The sequence below is a fragment of the Aulonocara stuartgranti genome (genome assembly GCF_965226115.1).
Source record: "Aulonocara stuartgranti genome assembly, chromosome: 22".
In the NCBI taxonomy this organism is placed as follows: Eukaryota; Metazoa; Chordata; class Actinopteri; order Cichliformes; family Cichlidae; genus Aulonocara; species Aulonocara stuartgranti.
Window position 1 is genome coordinate 10,420,484 of NC_138957.1, and position 18,074 is coordinate 10,438,557.

Sequence of the window (18,074 nt, forward strand, 5' to 3'; positions counted from 1 at the left end):
GGTACAGCTTTATTGATTTTCATAATTTAATATAATTTAAATTCCCCTTTGTTTTTATTTTGATTCAGTGTTGCTGCAAATCAGACATGCATGCCAATGAATAAAACTGGAAATAGTTGAGTCTAGGCTTAAATTTGGTTGATCCTGACTTAAAACCTATTCTATACACTGCTCTTGACAAAGATCAACTGAAGACTACCATGCCAGAAAACTTTGAAAAGATTGCGAAAGTCTGCCACCCTCTTACAGCTAAAAACAATATGTTATTATCAGTCAATGTTTTCAGATATAACCTATTAGATTTCTCAAAGATGGGGGCTCTTTGCAGGGTCGCTGATTGCAAGACTACAACTAAACTCCCTTTCAGATTATTTTCCATCCTGCTCCAGGGAGAAACTGAAAAACTGTTGAACAGTGGAGCAGAAACATAAGGAGTTTTTGGCCACAGTCTCCCTCGTGTGTGCAATGTTCTATTCTGTTCAGACAAAAACCGGTTAAAAGAACAAAAAGAGGAAGATGCTGCAGAATGTGAACATGAGGCTGAGAGAACAGAGAGTTCAACTCAATCAGTCAGTCGATCGATATGTTCAGTCCTGTTCCCTCTCCGGGGATGCAAAAGTGCAGTGATCAGCCTAACAGCAAGGAAACATGAAATGTGCAAGTAGTGACTAATCTTCCAAAAAATTAAAATATAAAGAGTGAAGGGATTGTACAGTAGTGTATTCATTGTGATGGTTGAAAAGACAAACTATAAAAATAACTGGGTGCACATGCATAAAATGTGTGTATAAATTCAGTGATGCAGGTCGGTACTGGGATGATATTAAAGTTTGAGTTGCCCGCACAAGTAAAATCCAGCTGTAAGTTTACCTAACCTTATTTTCTATAAGTGTGTGCCTAAAGTTACACGTAAATTACATGTCACTACATGTGTAATTGCTTCTATAACTTTTGAAAAGTTATTAGCTTTTGCTTTATTCTCTCTTCTTCAGCACTTTAGGGGACTTTTTTATCTCTTATTGTGTGAACAGTTGAGTGCAACATTATGAAACCTTCCATGACAGACTGTCTGAATTTAAAAGTCTGCACTACACACGAAAGGTTCTTGATCTTGTACCACAGCCTTCACTGCAGTTTTTTGGATTTGAATCCTGTGGTTTTTGCTCTGATCTTTCACAGATGTTAATTAACATCAGCCCTATTTTGTCTAACGCCATCAAAATGTAACTGTTCTTTTTTTTTTTCAGGTAAAACCACTTGCATGTTAAAGTTTCCTGAGCCTGACTGGTATTGGGACACGGTGACAAAGATCTGCGTCTTCATCTTTGCTTTTGTGGGGCCTGTGATGGTCATCACCATATGCTATGGTCTGATGATCCTGCGTCTGAGGAGTGTTCGTCTGCTCTCAGGCTCCAAGGAGAAAGACCGCAACATGCGCCGCATTACCCGCATGGTCCTGGTGGTGGTGGCGGCCTTTATCATCTGCTGGACCCCCATTCACATATTCATCATTGTGAAGACCATGATAGAAATTGACAGCAGGAATCCCTTTGTGATAGCTAGCTGGCATCTGTGCATCGCTTTGGGGTATACCAACAGTAGCCTCAATCCTGTCCTCTATGCATTTTTGGATGAAAATTTCAAGCGATGCTTCAGGGATTTCTGCCTCCCCTGTCGGACCCGTGTGGAGCAAAACAGTCTGACCAGAGGCCACAACACCACCAGGGAGCCAGTGTCCATCTGTGCTCCAACAGAAGCAGGAAAGAAGCCGGCATGACTAGGCATGGACCGGGTCCCCCATTGCTCTCGTTCAAGGAGGATCCAGCAAGATCTCCAATCAGAAGTCACCCAGATCTCCACAACAGAGTTTTAAGAGATATTTTCAAAGGAAGAGTTGACATAGGCAAATCTTGTTTTATTCTCTCTAATTTGGCTGTCAAACGAGACATTCAAATGAATAATTAAAGGTAATGGAAAACAAGTTCCACTATCTATTAAAGTTCTTACTGTCCCCCCTCAAAGTGATGCCTTACAGAGGCACTGAGAGTAGAATGATATTGATGGCCTAAAATGTTTTATCAAGATAATGAAACAGTTCATAATTTAGGGATCGAAAGCTGAACTTTCTGATGACGCAAAAAGGGCAAAGAAATCCCTGAAGGAGTCTGTCTCAAAAAATGTCATTCATATGGCATTTATCTTGGTACTATAATCGAGCAGAGAATGACTGATGTACAAAAAGCCAAAAGTTTAAAACAATGGCCTTTTCAAATCCGACTTTGCCATTTCATCAGAGACATCTGATGTGGATTAAAAAACTTAAAAGTAAGAATTTTGGAGATTAACTCTTTCCATTTGTACATTTAACATCATCTCATAATAAGTGAGCCTTACAGAGGAGAATCACACAACTCTTGCCCACCGACAGCTGGATGATGAATTACAGTGTAGTTTGTTGCACAATGGCAGCAACTCTCTACATGGAGAAGCAGGGAATTCTTGTTTGGTATTCCGTGTGATTCAACCACCCTTTGGGTATTTTTTTGTATTTTTCTTTGTTTTAAAAAGAGACACGTGGTGTGTGCTGAAAGACAATTTTGGACTCAGTGGATTTGAAAAAGGTCTGTCATAACAGATGTAGAATCAGAATGGAGCCCACTCTATGGGGTTTGTGCTTAGAAAAAGACAGAATAGCATCAAACCACTTGTGTTTGGATTTCCATGGGCTTCTTCTCTGCTTACCTACTTGACTTTCTGTAGTGGTGTCAAGCGCACAGAAAGCCTCTGAGCAGAATCACTAAAGGAGGATAAAGCTGCCAGTGGAAGAACACTGTCGGCAGCCACAACACTTCACTCATTGTATTGGTCTATTGTTCTGACTGAGACTGGCTTTATCTCATTTTCTAGACTTCCATCCTGATGTCAAACTAACTGCTCCAAGGGTTATTAAGATTATTGATCATTTTTAAATTAGAAAACTGTTACACTGAATATCTGTAGCACATTTAAGACAAGTAAGATGGCATTAGCCAGAGCTAAATCATTCGTGGTGATTTATGTGCTATGACGGGACTCGACATGAATCAAACTCCGTCAGTGTGAAGGTAATGATCATTTCAGCTTTGCATACACAAAGAGTTGTGTTAGAGATAATAATCTGAGTTTATATGAATTTGCTCTCATGTGGAAATATTTCCGAGACAGTCACGGTCACACTGGTGAGTGCTGAAATGCATAGTTGACTAAATGAGGTTAATGTAGCAGTAAAAACACATCGGAGCAGACTGTGAATGAAAAGATGGTAGAAAATGAATCAAAAATGTAAATTTGTACATAATGTTTAGCTTTTACATTACAACACATTTGGCTTCAGTCACAGATAAAATGACCACAAGGTACGTCTGTGGTTCTGTATTTTTCCTTTACGCTTTGCTTATATTGACATTTGATAATTCTTGATATTTCATCACCTTGCTTTTGATCTATGTGGCTCTAAAATATTTAAGAAAAAAAATCAAAAAAGAAAGAGAAGCAAAATAAGTGTTTACAGTTTGTTTGGATATGAGTTTGTGTTCCGTTTACAGATTCAGCAATTTCCCTTTGGACTGGCTGTGGACTTCCCCACAGAGATATGGTCAGAAGAGAAAAACAAACATACAAACAAAAAATCTGTTTGCAGCAGGATATTGATACTTTTTGTAGTGTATGTTTTCTTACAGTGATAATGTGTGATATAAAGTGTAATGTGGTGTATATACCTGCTCTGCTTAGCTCTAAGTGCCAAATCTGTCAGGTGTGCAGAATACATCTGAGCTGCTGTTATCTTTGCAAAATCAAACGATATCTGGCTGGAATGTACAGACGTAGCTATCCCAAAGGATGACAAGAGTGTGTAAATTTCTTTTTTGACTAAATTAGCAATTACTACAAAAAGCAAAGCATGAATCATGTGAATTCAGGGTATGAATAAGTAAAATGTATGTGCATGATTTACACTGTACAACCAGGATTAGCCCTGCTTATGAGGCTTTGTCATTCTTTTACACTCAGATACTTTCCATAGCTCGATACAGAGAGCTACAAAAGGAATTGTATTTTCTCTGTGTGAGTCCAAACCTGAAAAATAAGTAATATACTACCACCATCTTTATTTGTCCATTCTAGTCATCTAATATTGCTTCAATGGATGTGGAGGCTTAAAGCTTTACCAGGGAGATGGTGCTCAGGCAGTTGAGCTGAACATCTGACCACTTTGATAAACCATGAAGGCATAGAGCCAGGCTTTTTTTGTCTTAGCTGGCCTGAAAAAATACCTTTAAAAGCTTAAAATACCGGCTATCACAAAAGCGGCTATCAACTTTCTTTGATAAGCCAACCTTCAGGGTCTGTGCACACTCTCATAAAAAGGGGCGTGTCAAGGGCATACCAGTAGAATTGTGGAATGACAGAGACTGGGAGCATATAGTACACATAAGCATACACAGTCGCAAAAAATGACGTGGTATTCGCAGAGACCTGTGTCTACTGAGCAAATTTGGGGTCATTCGCTCAACCAACAGTCACTGCAGTGCATGGCGCTTTCTATGTGAAAGGGCCATCACAGAACATGTGACTGTTTTTCTGCACAAAGTCCCAACTTACTCCAGTAAGAGACATTATTAAATAATGATGATAAAATGGTGATAAAACTCCTTAATTAGTATACAAAATATAACAGCACAATGCAACCCAAGTCCAAATATAACTCAAGTTCTAATGCAGCTGAAAATTATTAAAATTATTAAAAATATTGGGGTTTAGCTCAAGAGTAGTAGCGTATTTGTTAATTATGTTTACACTGCAGGTAATTTCTAATGTCACAACTGCACATTAGAGCTCTTTAAAATCGATACATCTGAACATTAAATGTTACTGTTCCATAGCCTACTATAAGTAGACATGGAAATTACTTTGGTTTAGTTCACAGTATTTACTTTTGTTGATTTAATAGGTCATCTTAGTTATAACAAAAGCTCTTTTTAATGTTCTAATCTGTGTTTTAGTAGCTACAACTCCAGCAGTGTAAAAGTCAAATAAAACAGCAGCAGATTAGAGCCAAGGATAAAAACCTTTGTAGAGTTTTTGCATCACCAACTGACAATACGACACAGTTTGTATCTTGAATAGAATAGAATTGTCATTGTACATGTACAATGACACTGTGGGTGCTCCACATCAACTGTGCAGGACATATAAGTAGTGACACAACAGGAATAAATAACAAACAAGAAGAATATGTGCAAAATAAGAGGAACAGCAGGGTTTCATTCAGGGGTTTTAGCTGCATATATACAAGAAGTTACAAATATAAACCATATTGCTACAGCTGGAATCGTATAGCTATATAACTAGCAATATGCTGTGAATAATAGGAACATTGTAACACAGAAAACACTGACCTCAAGCTCCACACGGTTTGCTAACCCATTAATCTCTTTGCCATTAGCCCTGTAAACCAATCAACTTAGTCTATTTTAGGTGCAAAGCAATATTTATTATTTGTTGCCTTTCAGAATAAATACTACTTTTATTTTTGGAAGATTAAGTCAGAAACATTAAATCCTTATTTTGGCACAAAAAGAAACATTTCTGTCCTAAACCACGCCTCCTGGAGCTTCAGGACTCCAAAACTTGAACATGATAGGTCGTGCCGGGCTATGATTCCAGAAAATTATGAGTCTTTTTTGTAATGGAAGGCACTGAAACAATATCCTGTTAATAGTCAAAAGGAAGCCTAAATTCTCCAGAGAGGAATTACACAGAAGTGTGTCCTGTGTTAGATGAAATAGGGTTGGCTACACAGCTTCTTTGGTATGTGGAATTTGGTATTCATAAGAGTGTAAATTTTAATACAGAAAAGCTGTGTGGCCAAAGATGTAATTTCAAAGATGACAAAAGGGTAAGCGATCCCTGCCTCTAAGTTATTCTCATATAACCTGCTGGGCTACTGATTAAAATCAGCAAAAAATACTACACTAAGAGTATTTTTACATTGATTAATCAACTTTCAGAACTTTAACCACAGAAAACAGACTTGTCAGACTTTTATGTTCAATGCACTGTCTTTGATCCATTGATTTACTTTGGTATTATACGGAAACTGCGTGGAAATGCCCATTACATATGGATATTTCCACATCTCCAACATTTTTTTTTTTAAAGTTTGATTCTCGAACAAAATTCCCTTGCAAATACAAATTTTAGTAATCATTAAGTTACATACAGTGTTGTGACACATGAAACTAAAGCAAACTGAGAATGTGACGCAGTGTGCTTTCACTGTTGGAATATGAAATTAACATAATACATGCAATCTAAATCACCATTTAATCTTCAATCTTTTGTAAAATTATATTGCTGTTAGTGATCACAATATGTGTGATAAAGTCCATGCAAAGATTCGCTCAGATTGGCACCGTGTTAAGGAGATACAGACATATATACATAAATACACTATGATGATCACGGCTATGCAGCAATCTAAAGTTTTTAAGCTTCACGGTTACTTCTGTGACTTTCGGTAGTACGATCTATGTTGTCATAGTAATTTATCATGAGCAATTTAATAATTCCAGCTTAACTGGTTAAATTGCAATGATCAGTTCAATTCACCAAATCACAACAACAGTAGCCTAAAGGCGCTTTATATTGTACAAACAATAAACAACGTCGTTTGAGCAAGCATTTGGCAACAGTTGGAAAGAAAAACTCCCTTTTACCAGGAAGAAACCTCTGGCAGAAGCAGGATGAGGGAGAGGGAGATGAGAGGAAGACAGGATAAAAGATGAGTGGAAGAGAGCCAGAGATTAATAATAACTCATAATTAAATGCATTAGCAGTTCACTCCTGATACAGAAGATAATCAATAGGGAGCCTTGTAAGATGTGAAATATTAGTAAATGCTATTACTGATTTATTGTTCAGAACAGTTCATCTGATTCATTTCTTACTCTTCTGTCAGGTTCTATAAATTTTTTGCACGCCTGTCATTTACATTGTATCAGTATTGTTAGCTACTTTGACACTTTTGACATTGATACACTACAGCTTAACACTGTAAACAGAATATTAAAGCAGCCTTTGTGAATTTAATAGATGTAGATTTGTGTTATATGCTAATCTGTTGATAACCACTGACTGCAATATCAAATGCAAGGCTAATCATATTTAACACTATACTGCTTCTTTTGCAGTGTTAACATATTTCTTGGCTTTTTGGTGCAAATGTTGTTTAAAACATTTATCTTGCAGCTACTGTGTTTCTACCGTAACTTCAATTGTAGGCAAAAGTGAAGAAAACAAAATAAAGCTTTCAGTGAACTTTGTGAGCTTTTGGGGTTTTTTTTGTTTGTTTGTTTTTTGTTTTGGTTTCCTGGTAATGAGGAAAAGAGAGGGCATAATATTTCCTTTAAACTGATTTGTTTCATAATGGAACAATCCATCTTGCATGAACATGATTGAGGTTAACAGCTAAGAGTGCTTCTCTTTGGTCAGTCGTGGCAAAGTGCATTTCCACGGGTGCATGGATAAACACGCAAGAGGTGACCCAAGGCTCTTCTGAGTCCCAGAGTGTGCTGCTCACCGCCAGCAGGAAATTAAACACCCAACTTTGCAAATACATGTCAGCAGCTTGCAGTTGCCATGGAGACTGACAGTCACCTCAGCCAAAGAATACTCTAGTGAAAGAGCTGAAGAGTTTCAATTTAATGATGACTTTTTCCTTCTGTAGCAGCCACTCATCAATTACCCACAACAACAGCGACACCTCTCTGGTGATTAGCCAAGGGCTGACCGCTTTAACAAGCAAGGGGACGGCTCAAATCCCTGACCTAAGTATTCAAAAGAGTATTCTGACATGCAGGATAGCCTTCTGCCATTCTACTGTCAGAATAAAGACTCCTGAACTTGATGAACAATCCTGTTTATTTATGATTACCACTGTAACTGTGTTTTGAGAGAAATATATTAGGCAGCTAAAATAAGTAATTATTATTTAAATAATAACAATTTTAATAAACTGGGACCTTTTTAAAAAAGTGTGTCCATGAGGACATAAAGGATCTTTTCTCTACAATATACACTCTAACTCAACTAGATCATCATTTACATTTGTAATGGTTATGTTTAGAGATGTATAATAGTTTCCTTTGAATTAGGAAGAGTGATAAATGACTCATTTTACCAACAGTAATATTTATTTTATCAATATAAAACCTCAAAGTCAACAGCGTAGTAGCAATTCTGTAAGCTAATATAAGGCTGTGTACACTGTAAAAATTTCACTTGAGATATTGAAGATTCACTACCTCACATACCTTGTCCCTCAATGTAGTGTAAAAGTGAGTTTTAAATTGGTGCTATACAAGACTAAAGATATGTGAAGAATTCATAGTTTTCCACTAAAAAGTGTAAAACTGATGGGTGTGGTATAACGAGATGAGAGTGAGGGAAAAAAAAGATCACAACTTTAATATATTGGCTACTCTATATTGGCCCCCAGAATTTAATTTCAAAGCCCTCTCCCCTCATCCAAAATCCTGAATGATCTATCCCTATTGTATCTCAAAAAGGCTGCCTCAAAGTACCCTATTATCCTGATGGCGCTTCCAAAACTACAATAGAAGGCAGAGTGCTCAGACTGTTGAGCCTGGTTGGACATGGTGTGTCCATCCTTTTTAAGCCAGTCAGTGTGAAAAGCACAATTAACTTGCAACATACAGTGTGAGAGACAATATATTAAAATACATGACATTAAATATGCATCTAATTTCTCTTATTGTCTGTACTGCTAAAATTGTTTGTTATGCAGCAGATTTAATCACAAATGTTGAAGCCAATTGGCCTGGCCTAGTGCATGATGATCAAATGTATCAGGAGTGTAGCTTGAGCAACAGATTTGCAAATGTAAATTCAATATATTATATTTTCTTTCCATTCTTAAAACAATCTTAAAATGTATCCAGTTATAAATACAGGAGAGCTTGATGGCTATCTACTTGATAATAGGGGACACCCATGATGTCAGCCCTCTGTGCTGACTCGTTAACCTGACCCTGAGCCACGCCCCGGTTCATGTTGGAAGAACACATTATATATTTTATTATATTTATTTTTCTTCATTCACTACAAAATCAACAAATTCCTGGTCTGTCTTTCAAATCTGACGCTCCGAGTATCTTATTTCTTTTCTGTTTTTGTCTTTTTTTTGTCTTTTTTTTTTGCTGTAGTGAATCTCATCCCCAGGAAATGTATTGATTGAATACTAAGGCATATTTAAACTGTCGTGGTTCCTGGGTATGAAGTTTTTTTGTTCTTTGTTCTTGCTTAAAAGATTTTTTAACAGATTTTTCAGTGTTGTTGTAATTATGTTTTGGTTATGTGCTGCTGGTAGGTTTTTAATGGTAATCTAGTCCTCGAGTTTTATTAAATGTCTATGTCCAGTTCATGTTCTGCTTGGGGTATTTGTGTTTCCCTGCCTTCCCTGTGTGTTGTCTAGTCTCCGTCTCTGTATCTGTTGCTGCTGTGTCATCGTCTGATATGCATTCTGTTCAGTTGTTTAGCCTTGTGTCATTAGTTTAGCGGTATTCCCAAGTATCTCCCTTCATCCTTATTAACTCGTGTGTATTTAAATCCTTGATTTTCTTTGTTCTTTGACATGTAGTCGTCAAACATCCCCACATAGTTGTGTTCCCTGTAAGTTTTGTGGCATGCCCTTGACATGTACATTAGTAAGTTTCTGGCTCCAGAGTTACCTGGGTTTCATAGTAAAATGTTTTAAAGAGATTTCTGTTAAGTTTAAGTGTTGTCTCAAGTCCCGCACTTTGATCCACCTACAGGCTGAGGCAGCCTGCAAAGTAAATTAAAGGCTACATAAGTTTGAAAATATGCCAATACACCAAGAAGGGTCATTTCAGTGATGAAAAATACTTTTAATGGAAATAAATACAGTAATGCAATGTCTGTGACCTAATGGTGTTTTGAAATCAATATCAACAAATGAAAAGTGAGAGAGGCTGGGATGGACTTAACAGTATTTTAGGGCCCTAACGAAGCGGAATAAAAAATACATTACACATCAGCTTCACAACCCAGAGTGCTGAACTATAAAGGAAATGTGGAAGAGGGGACCCACCACCAGGTGTTTCTGTCAAAAATCTTTCAGCACTATGGACACCCAGCCCAAGACCAAGTGCCTAACAGTCATATTAAATAAAAACACTAACATTTATTCCAAAACCAAAAATGCTAAATCCACACACACGTACACCAAACAGTATTAAAAATTCTCAATAAGTCTGCCACCTGAGCTGTGTAGCGCCAGTTTTACCTTCAATAGCTGTAGCGCAACACTCCGTAATCACTCTGTGAAGGCCACTTCCCTCAGCTACAGCCCAAGCTCTGGGGGGGCTGTAGCTGAGGGGGTAGAGCAGATCACCTACTGATTGGAAGGCTGGTGGTAGCAAGATACTAAGCCCAAGTTGCTCTCTGATGCATCGATCGGAGCATGAATGTTAGATACAGTCCATATATAAAAGCGTATCAAAAAAAAGTGCTTGTGTGAATGAGGCAAGTTGTGTAAAGCACTTTGAGTGCTGAGATAGAGTAGATAAGTGCTATATAGGAACCAGTCTGTTTATTTACTCTCAGAGAAAAGGCCACTGCAGGTTATACAGTTATACATACAGTGGGGCAAAAAAGTATTTAGTCAGCCACCGATTGTGCAAGTTCCCCCACCTAAAATGATGACAGAGGTCAGTAATTTGCACCAGAGGTACACTTCAACTGTGAGAGACAGAATGTGAAAAAAAAATCCATGAATTCACATGGTAGGATTTGTAAAGAATTTATTCGTAAATTAGGGTGGAAAATAAGTATTTGGTCAATAACAAAAATACAACTCAATACTTTATAACATAACCTTTGTTGGCAATAACAGAGGTCAAACGTTTACTATAGGTCTTTACCAGGTTTGCACACACAGTAGCTGGTATTTTGGCCCATTCCTCCATGCAGATCTTCTCGAGAGCAGTGATGTTTTGGGGCTGTCGCCGAGCAGGATAAAATCATCTCTCTCTAACAGGAGCTTTTGTGTTAGGTTGGGTTCAGTCTCATCCTTGGTCCCCCTTTGCCATGGGGTGTATCGCATGGGCCACAACTGTTTTCATTGTATTTCCTGCTGTGTCTCTGGAATTTCATGTCATCTATATGGTGACGATTGCCAGCTTGATCTACATTTTAATCACTCGGATAGCTCCTCGATTAGACTCCTGTTTGATTGTCTTAGCGATGCTAAGTCATGGATGGCTCAAACTTGAGCATATTACTCCAGTTCTGTCCACCTTTTACTGGCTTTTAGATCCTTAAATTGTCTGGCGCCTGTATATTTGTCTGATCTGCTGCAGCTGTTGCTCTCAGTCCCTAAATCTTGGCGGAAACTTCGAGGCCACTATTAAGAATGCAAGGTGTACTCTAAGCTTTGGAATGACCTTCCTCTTCACATCTTCTTCCTACTTCAGTGGTGGTGTTTAAATCCTGGTAAAAACTCAGTTTTATTTGTTGGCTTTTGACTCACTGGGTAACTGACACTATTATTTTATTGTTATTTATTTATCTATTTATTGTATTTGTTGTTCTTATTGTACTTTTTATATTTCTGCTGTACAGCACTTTGGTCGGCCATTTGTTATATGAAAGTGCTTTATAAATAAATTATGGTATGGTAAGGTAAGGTATAGTAAACACATGTGCAGTGGAACTTATTCCCACAAAGGGTGCACTCAATCTGTTAGAAAAAGAAACATCAGCGACATTGTAAGCTACTTCTATGATGAACACATCAACTGCAAATGTTCCCAATAATAAACCACTTTTGATTTTGATTCTCTAAAACAAAAATTGGAATGTGGCAGCCATGGTGACATCCCATCACTTTCACAATGACAATATAAAATAACTAGGCAACAGTATTTCTCCCAAGCTGTCAAAGCTGCACAGCCCTAATTTCACATCTCTACTTGAATCTTGTACAACCTGCATCTGGGGTCTCATCTGGTCGGAAGCTCGGAATGTTGCCTTCAGAGATGGAGACGAGGCAAGCCTGAGGACAGCTAGGGCCAACCTTTCCCGTGGCATCAGAGAGGCTAAGAGACAGTACTCCAAGAAAATATCCCATCACTTCAAAGACAGCAGAGACTCACGGAGCCTGTGGCGGGGCATTCAGACCATCACAGATTACAAGCCCCCACCACAGACTTGTGACAGTACTATCCCCCTGCTGAACGAGCTGAACACTTTCTTTGCTCGCTTTGAAGTCCGAAACAGCACCACTGCACAGAAGACCCCACCCCCTCCTGGTGACCAGGTGATGACTCTGTCCCCGGACAGCGTGAGGAGATCCCTCAGCAGGATCAATGCACGTAAAGCTCCGGGTCCTGACAACATTCCTGGTCGTGCACTGAGAGACTGTGCAGTGGAACTCACTGATGTCTTCACAGACATCTTCAACATATCACTCATCCAGGCTGTCGTCCCCACATGTTTTAAAGCCACCACAATCATTCCGGTTCCAAAAAAGTCATCTCCCTCCTGCTTTAATGACTACCGTCCTGTTGCACTTACTCCCATCCTGATGAAGTGCTTCGAACGACTAGTCATGCAGCACATCAAGACTGTCCTGCCCCCCTCCCTGGACCCCTTCCAGTTTGCGTATCGGCCCAATCGCTCAACCGATGATGCCATCTCCACTGCACTCCACTCAGCACTCACACACCTGGACAAAAAAGATTCATATGTTCGAATGCTGTTCATAGACTTCAGTTCAGCATTCAACACTATAATCCCCCAACAGCTCACTCAAAAACTGGTCCAGCTGGGGCTCAACACCTCACTGTGCAACTGGCTGTTGGATTTCCTCACCGGAAGACCTCAAGCAGTACGGGTCGGCAGTAATACATCCAGCACCATCATTTTAAACACGGGGGCCCCGCAGGGATGTGTGCTGAGCCCCCTCCTCTTCACTCTGCTGACCCATGACTGCACTCCATCACACAGCTCCAACCTCTTCATCAAGTTTGCGGACGACACAACGGTGGTGGGTCTCATTAGCAACAGGGATGAGACCGACTACAGAAGTGAGGTGAGACGCCTGGCCACGTGGTGTGCTGACAACAATCTCTCTCTGAATGTGGAGAAGACGAAGGAGATTGTTGTGGACTTCAGGAGAATGCACACCCAACATGCTCCTCTGACCATTGACGGAGCGTCTGTGGAGAGAGTGAGCAGCACCAAGTTCTTGGGTGTGCACATCACAGAGGATCTCTCCTGGACGTACAACACCACAGCACTGGCCAAGAAATCACAGCAGCGTCTCTTCTTTCTCCGCAAACTGAGAAGAGCAGGAGCTCCAGCCCCCATCATGTACACTTTCTACAGAGGCACCATCGAGAGCATCCTGTCGAGCTGCATCACTGTGTGGTTTGGAGCCTGCAATGCGTCCTGCCATAGAACCCTCCAACGCATAGTGAGAGCTGCAGAGAGGATCATTGGTGTCTCTCTCCCCTCCCTCCAGGACATTTACAGCACCCGTCTCACTAAAAAAGCCCTTTGCATAGCGGCTGATCCCACGCACCGAATGCAAAGCTTCTTCAAGCTGCTGCCGTCAGGGAGGAGACTGCGGAGTCTCCAGGCCAGGACCAGCAGACTGAAGGACAGCTTCATCCATCAGGCTGTCAGGAAGCTAAACTCCCTCCCGATTCTGCCCCCCTCTCCCCTCTTCTCCACCACGGTCTCACTGAACTCTGTCACACACACACACACACACTCACTCTCTGACGCACTCACTGGCCTGCTCCAGTCACTTTGTGGAGCATTGGACTGCTTAAGCATTGGACCTCATAAGCCTTTGTTGTTACACTATCTCTTACCGTACACTACTAAATCCCCATTTGCACTATTTGCCTATTTTGCACCACTATGCCTTCTTACTTGAATATTGTATATTGTATATTGCATAGCTTTTTTTTGTTATACGTAAAATTGTATTGTATTTATTTAAATTTATTTAAATTTTTACTTTTTAATTATTTTATTTGCATTTTTCTAATCACTAGGGTTTGAGAGTAACGCAATTTCTATTCTGTGTATGTCCTGTACATGTGGCAGAATTGACAAATAAAGTTGACTTGACTTGACTTGACTTGACTTGGTCTAGTAAACCCCATCTTGTGCTTAGCGCTTGTTCCTGTGCTGCCATGATTACTGCCTCTGTGCTTTCAGTCCAACTTTGTCCAGCCATTGGAGGATTTTTCAATATCAGCCACTTCTTTTATCTCCCAGTTGTACCTGCCGGCAGTCCACAATGGTTCCTGTTCTTGCTCCTCTTCTTTATTGGGTTTCTGCTGCCGAGGGTATTCACTAAGTACACAGCCAGTTGTGGCCATCTTCCTGATGTACCCATGGATATTTGTTCTGACACTCACACTCACTGGTACTTGGCCTCCTCCCTTATGCTTAGCATGTAGTCTCAGCGTGCTGTATTTGGGGAGAAACCCCTTTATGTATGTTAAGGAGCTTTCTTGTCTTGATGTCAATGGCTTCTATTTCCTCCTTTTGTCAGCTTATTATTGCAGCAAGGTATCTGATGACTGGCAGGGAGTAGGTGCTGATTGCCTGTGTCTTGTTCTTCCAGTACAGCTGACTCCTCAAGACTTGCCTTATTCTCTGCAGGTATTTCTTGACATTCCCTTTTGATTTAGTATCTAATGATTTCACCGTATTTATTTCTAAATCTGTAATGGTTGTTAGTTCTAAATGAAGAAGAATTAACGTATATGGCAATTAGACAAAGAATACCTGTCAAGACAGAATGTGATCTCAGCAGTGATAGGATTTAGGACAGGAACCACTGGATTCTAGATTTTGATAAGATAAGATAAGATAAGATAGAACTTTATTAATCCCTCGGGTGGGTTCCTCTGGGAAATTCGACTTCCAAAAAAAAGCACAGCAACGACCGAAGTTACAGTTACAGAATTGTTATATATATATATATATATATATATATATATATATATATATATATATATATATATATATACACACACACACACACACACACACACACACACACACACACACACACACACATATATAAATACAGAGACAAATATAAATAAAATATACAAAGGGGATAAATAGAATAAATAGGAATAAAAAATAAAAATACAAGTGAATTGCACATTTCAAGTATTGAGTCTATTGCACTGTTGACTATTTACAAAAAGTATTGCACAAGGTATTGTACAGTGAGGTGAAGAGGCACTACAGCTTAGTTGTTCCCCCCTCCTTTGTCCTCCTGTTTCCTGTTTCCCCTCCCTCTCCCCTCCAGAGAGGAGTTAAACAGTCTGATGGCGTGTGGGACAAAGGAGTTTTTAAGTCTGTTAGTTCTTGTCTTGGGGAGAAGCAACCTGTCACCGAACAGACTCTTCTGATTGTTTATGGCCGTGTGCAGAGGATGCCCAGCATTGTTCATAATGTCCAGCAGTTTCTTTAATGTCCTTTTCTCTGCCACTGTCACCACAGTGTCCAGCTTCATGCCGACCACAGAGCCAGCCTTCCTGATCAGTTTCTCCAGCCTGCATGAGTCCTTCTTTGCTGTGCTGCTCCCCCAGCACACCACAGCATAGAAAAGTACTCCAGCAACCACCGACTGGTAAAACATCCTCAGGAGCTTCCTGCAGATGTTAAAAGACCTCAGCCTCCTGAGGAAGTACAGTCGGCTTTGGGCTTTTTTATACAGGTGCTCTGTGTTGCATGACCAGTCCAGTTTATTGTCCACCCACAGCCCGAGGTACTTGTACTTGTTGACCACCTCCACCTCCTCCCCCTCTATCTGAACCGGCAGTGGACCTTCTCTGGACCTCCCGAAGTCCACAACCAGTTCCTTAGTCTTTGAGGTGTTGAGTTGCAGGTGGTTTGTGTGACTCCATGCGACAAAGTTCCTCACCAGACTTCTGTACTCCTCTTCCTGATCATCCCAGATACACCCCATGATGGCCGTGTCATCTGCAAACTTCTGAATATGGCATAATTCAGAGTTGTAGCAGAAGTCAGAGGTGTACAGGGTGAAGAGAAGAGGGGACAGCACAGTTCCCTGTGGTGCTCCTGTGCTGCTGACCACAGTGTCAGACGTGATGGTGGTGAAGATAATGCAGAGGCTGATTGGCTCAAAAAAGGCAGGCGAGAAGATGATTGGACTAGAGTAATGATGTCAGTATTGACACTGAGCGTGTGAGAAAACGGCAGTCACGCAAAGAACAGGAAAGCAGCTGAACATCCGGGAAAGCAGGCAGAGGGATGATTACAGATTTTCCATACTGAACTTACCCATAAGCTTAATTTAATTATATTCTGCTTGGAAAATTATAAATAGGTTAATCAAGTTATAGAAATCAATATTTGGTGTGACTGCAGCACAGTCTGAATTCTCCTCAGCAAGTTCTTCAATTAGTTTTCTGTGATTGTTCTCAAGGCTTCTTGAAGCACTCTTCTTTGAAGCCCTTCTTTGACATATGCTTTTATGAAACAGGTGTTTATTGATGATGTGACTAGTGATAGAACCATCAATCACAGTGAATTGTGAGATGCATAGGTGTCAGACTGCAGCAAAGGCATTTACTGCAGCTACACACCTGTATGTGTGTAATTTCATTGTTTACAAATGATAAGAATGACACGAATATAATGAAGATAACCTTTATAACATCCTATGGTTTAATTTTCATAAAGCTTAAAGTTAATTATGAACTTAAATTTGAATGAATGAAGAGGTTGACAGGTGTTTTTTAACAGGCCAGTGTGAGCTTCTTTTTGCCCCACACCTTTAGAGCCACCCCTGTGGTTTTTGCAAGTTGCTCTGTCAGCATCAAGCAACAGCCACAGACAGGCGAGAGTAAAACACTGTACTGGTCTGATAAGCTGCTCAGAAAAATGTAAGCTGCAGTCTGAGGCCTTTCATTATGCTCACATGCACTCTGTTGTAAATGGTTAGGTCTATCTTCAGATTTCAGTCCCTCATACAGGAAAGCTCCATGGATTAAAGTAATCTTCGATCCAGCAGGTTATGCTGACCTGCCTTGGTTGTAGATGAGGAAAGCTTTCTGTAGTCATGACAATATAAGCTGAGCCAATGACTAAACTGAAATACTATCATGTGCTCCAATATTAAAGTAAGGAAAGGCATTAGTGAACTTTACAAACGATTTACTTCTGGCCTCTGAGAGTGAACTCATCTCTGTGCTTGTCCTGCTAGACCTCAATGCAGCACTCTGTACTGTTGACCATAATATTTTTTGCAGTAATTAGAGTTATGCTATAGCAGGGGTGCCCAATCCCAGTCCTCGAGAGCTACCGTCCTGCAGCTTTTAGACGCATCCTTCTTCTGACACACCTGAATCAACTGAATGGCTTGTTATCAGGCCTTTGCCAAACTTGATGGCATGCTGAAGAGGTAATCACACCATTTGATTCAGCTGTGTTGGAGTAGGGATGCATCTAAAAGCTGCAGGATAGTAGATCTCGAGGACTGGGATTGGGCACCCCTGTGCTATAGGTATTAAAAGTTACTGCGTTGAGTGGTTTGATCTATCTATCTAATAGCCTGCAATTTGTTTGTGTAAATCTTGAATTTCTACCAGAAGTTCTACCAGATTCGGTGCTGGTAACATTTCTGTTTCCATTATACATAAATGGATGGCATTACCCTCGCCTCCAGTAATACTGTGAGGTTTGTTTTTGACCAGGATATTTCCTTTGGTTTGTACAGTAAAGAAATATGTAGGAGCCTTTTCTTCAAATATCTCTAAAATTAGAAATATCCTGTCTCAGAGTGACACTGGAAAAATAGTTCAGCATTTATTACTTCTAGGCCAGAGTAATTCATTATCAGCATGTCCTAAAAACTCCCCGAAAAGCCTTCAGTTGATCCAAAACGCTACAGTTAGAAGACTAACAGGGACTAGAAAGCGAGCATATTTTGC

The 18,074-nt window shown here is 40.0% G+C and overlaps 1 protein-coding gene across 2 annotated transcripts in view; it reads left to right on the forward strand.

Moving 5' to 3' along the window:
* The window catches only part of oprd1a (opioid receptor, delta 1a), a 30,335-nt gene extending 22,971 nt beyond the window's left edge, over positions 1–7,364 (forward strand). For both annotated transcript variants that reach the window (XM_082521378.1, XM_082521379.1), the window contains one exon: positions 1,248–7,364. In XM_082521378.1, the coding sequence (XP_082377504.1) occupies positions 1,248–1,777 (530 nt within the window). In that variant the 3' untranslated portion in view covers positions 1,778–7,364. The remainder of the gene's footprint in view (positions 1–1,247) is intronic.
* The last annotated feature ends 10,710 nt before the right edge of the window (positions 7,365–18,074 follow it).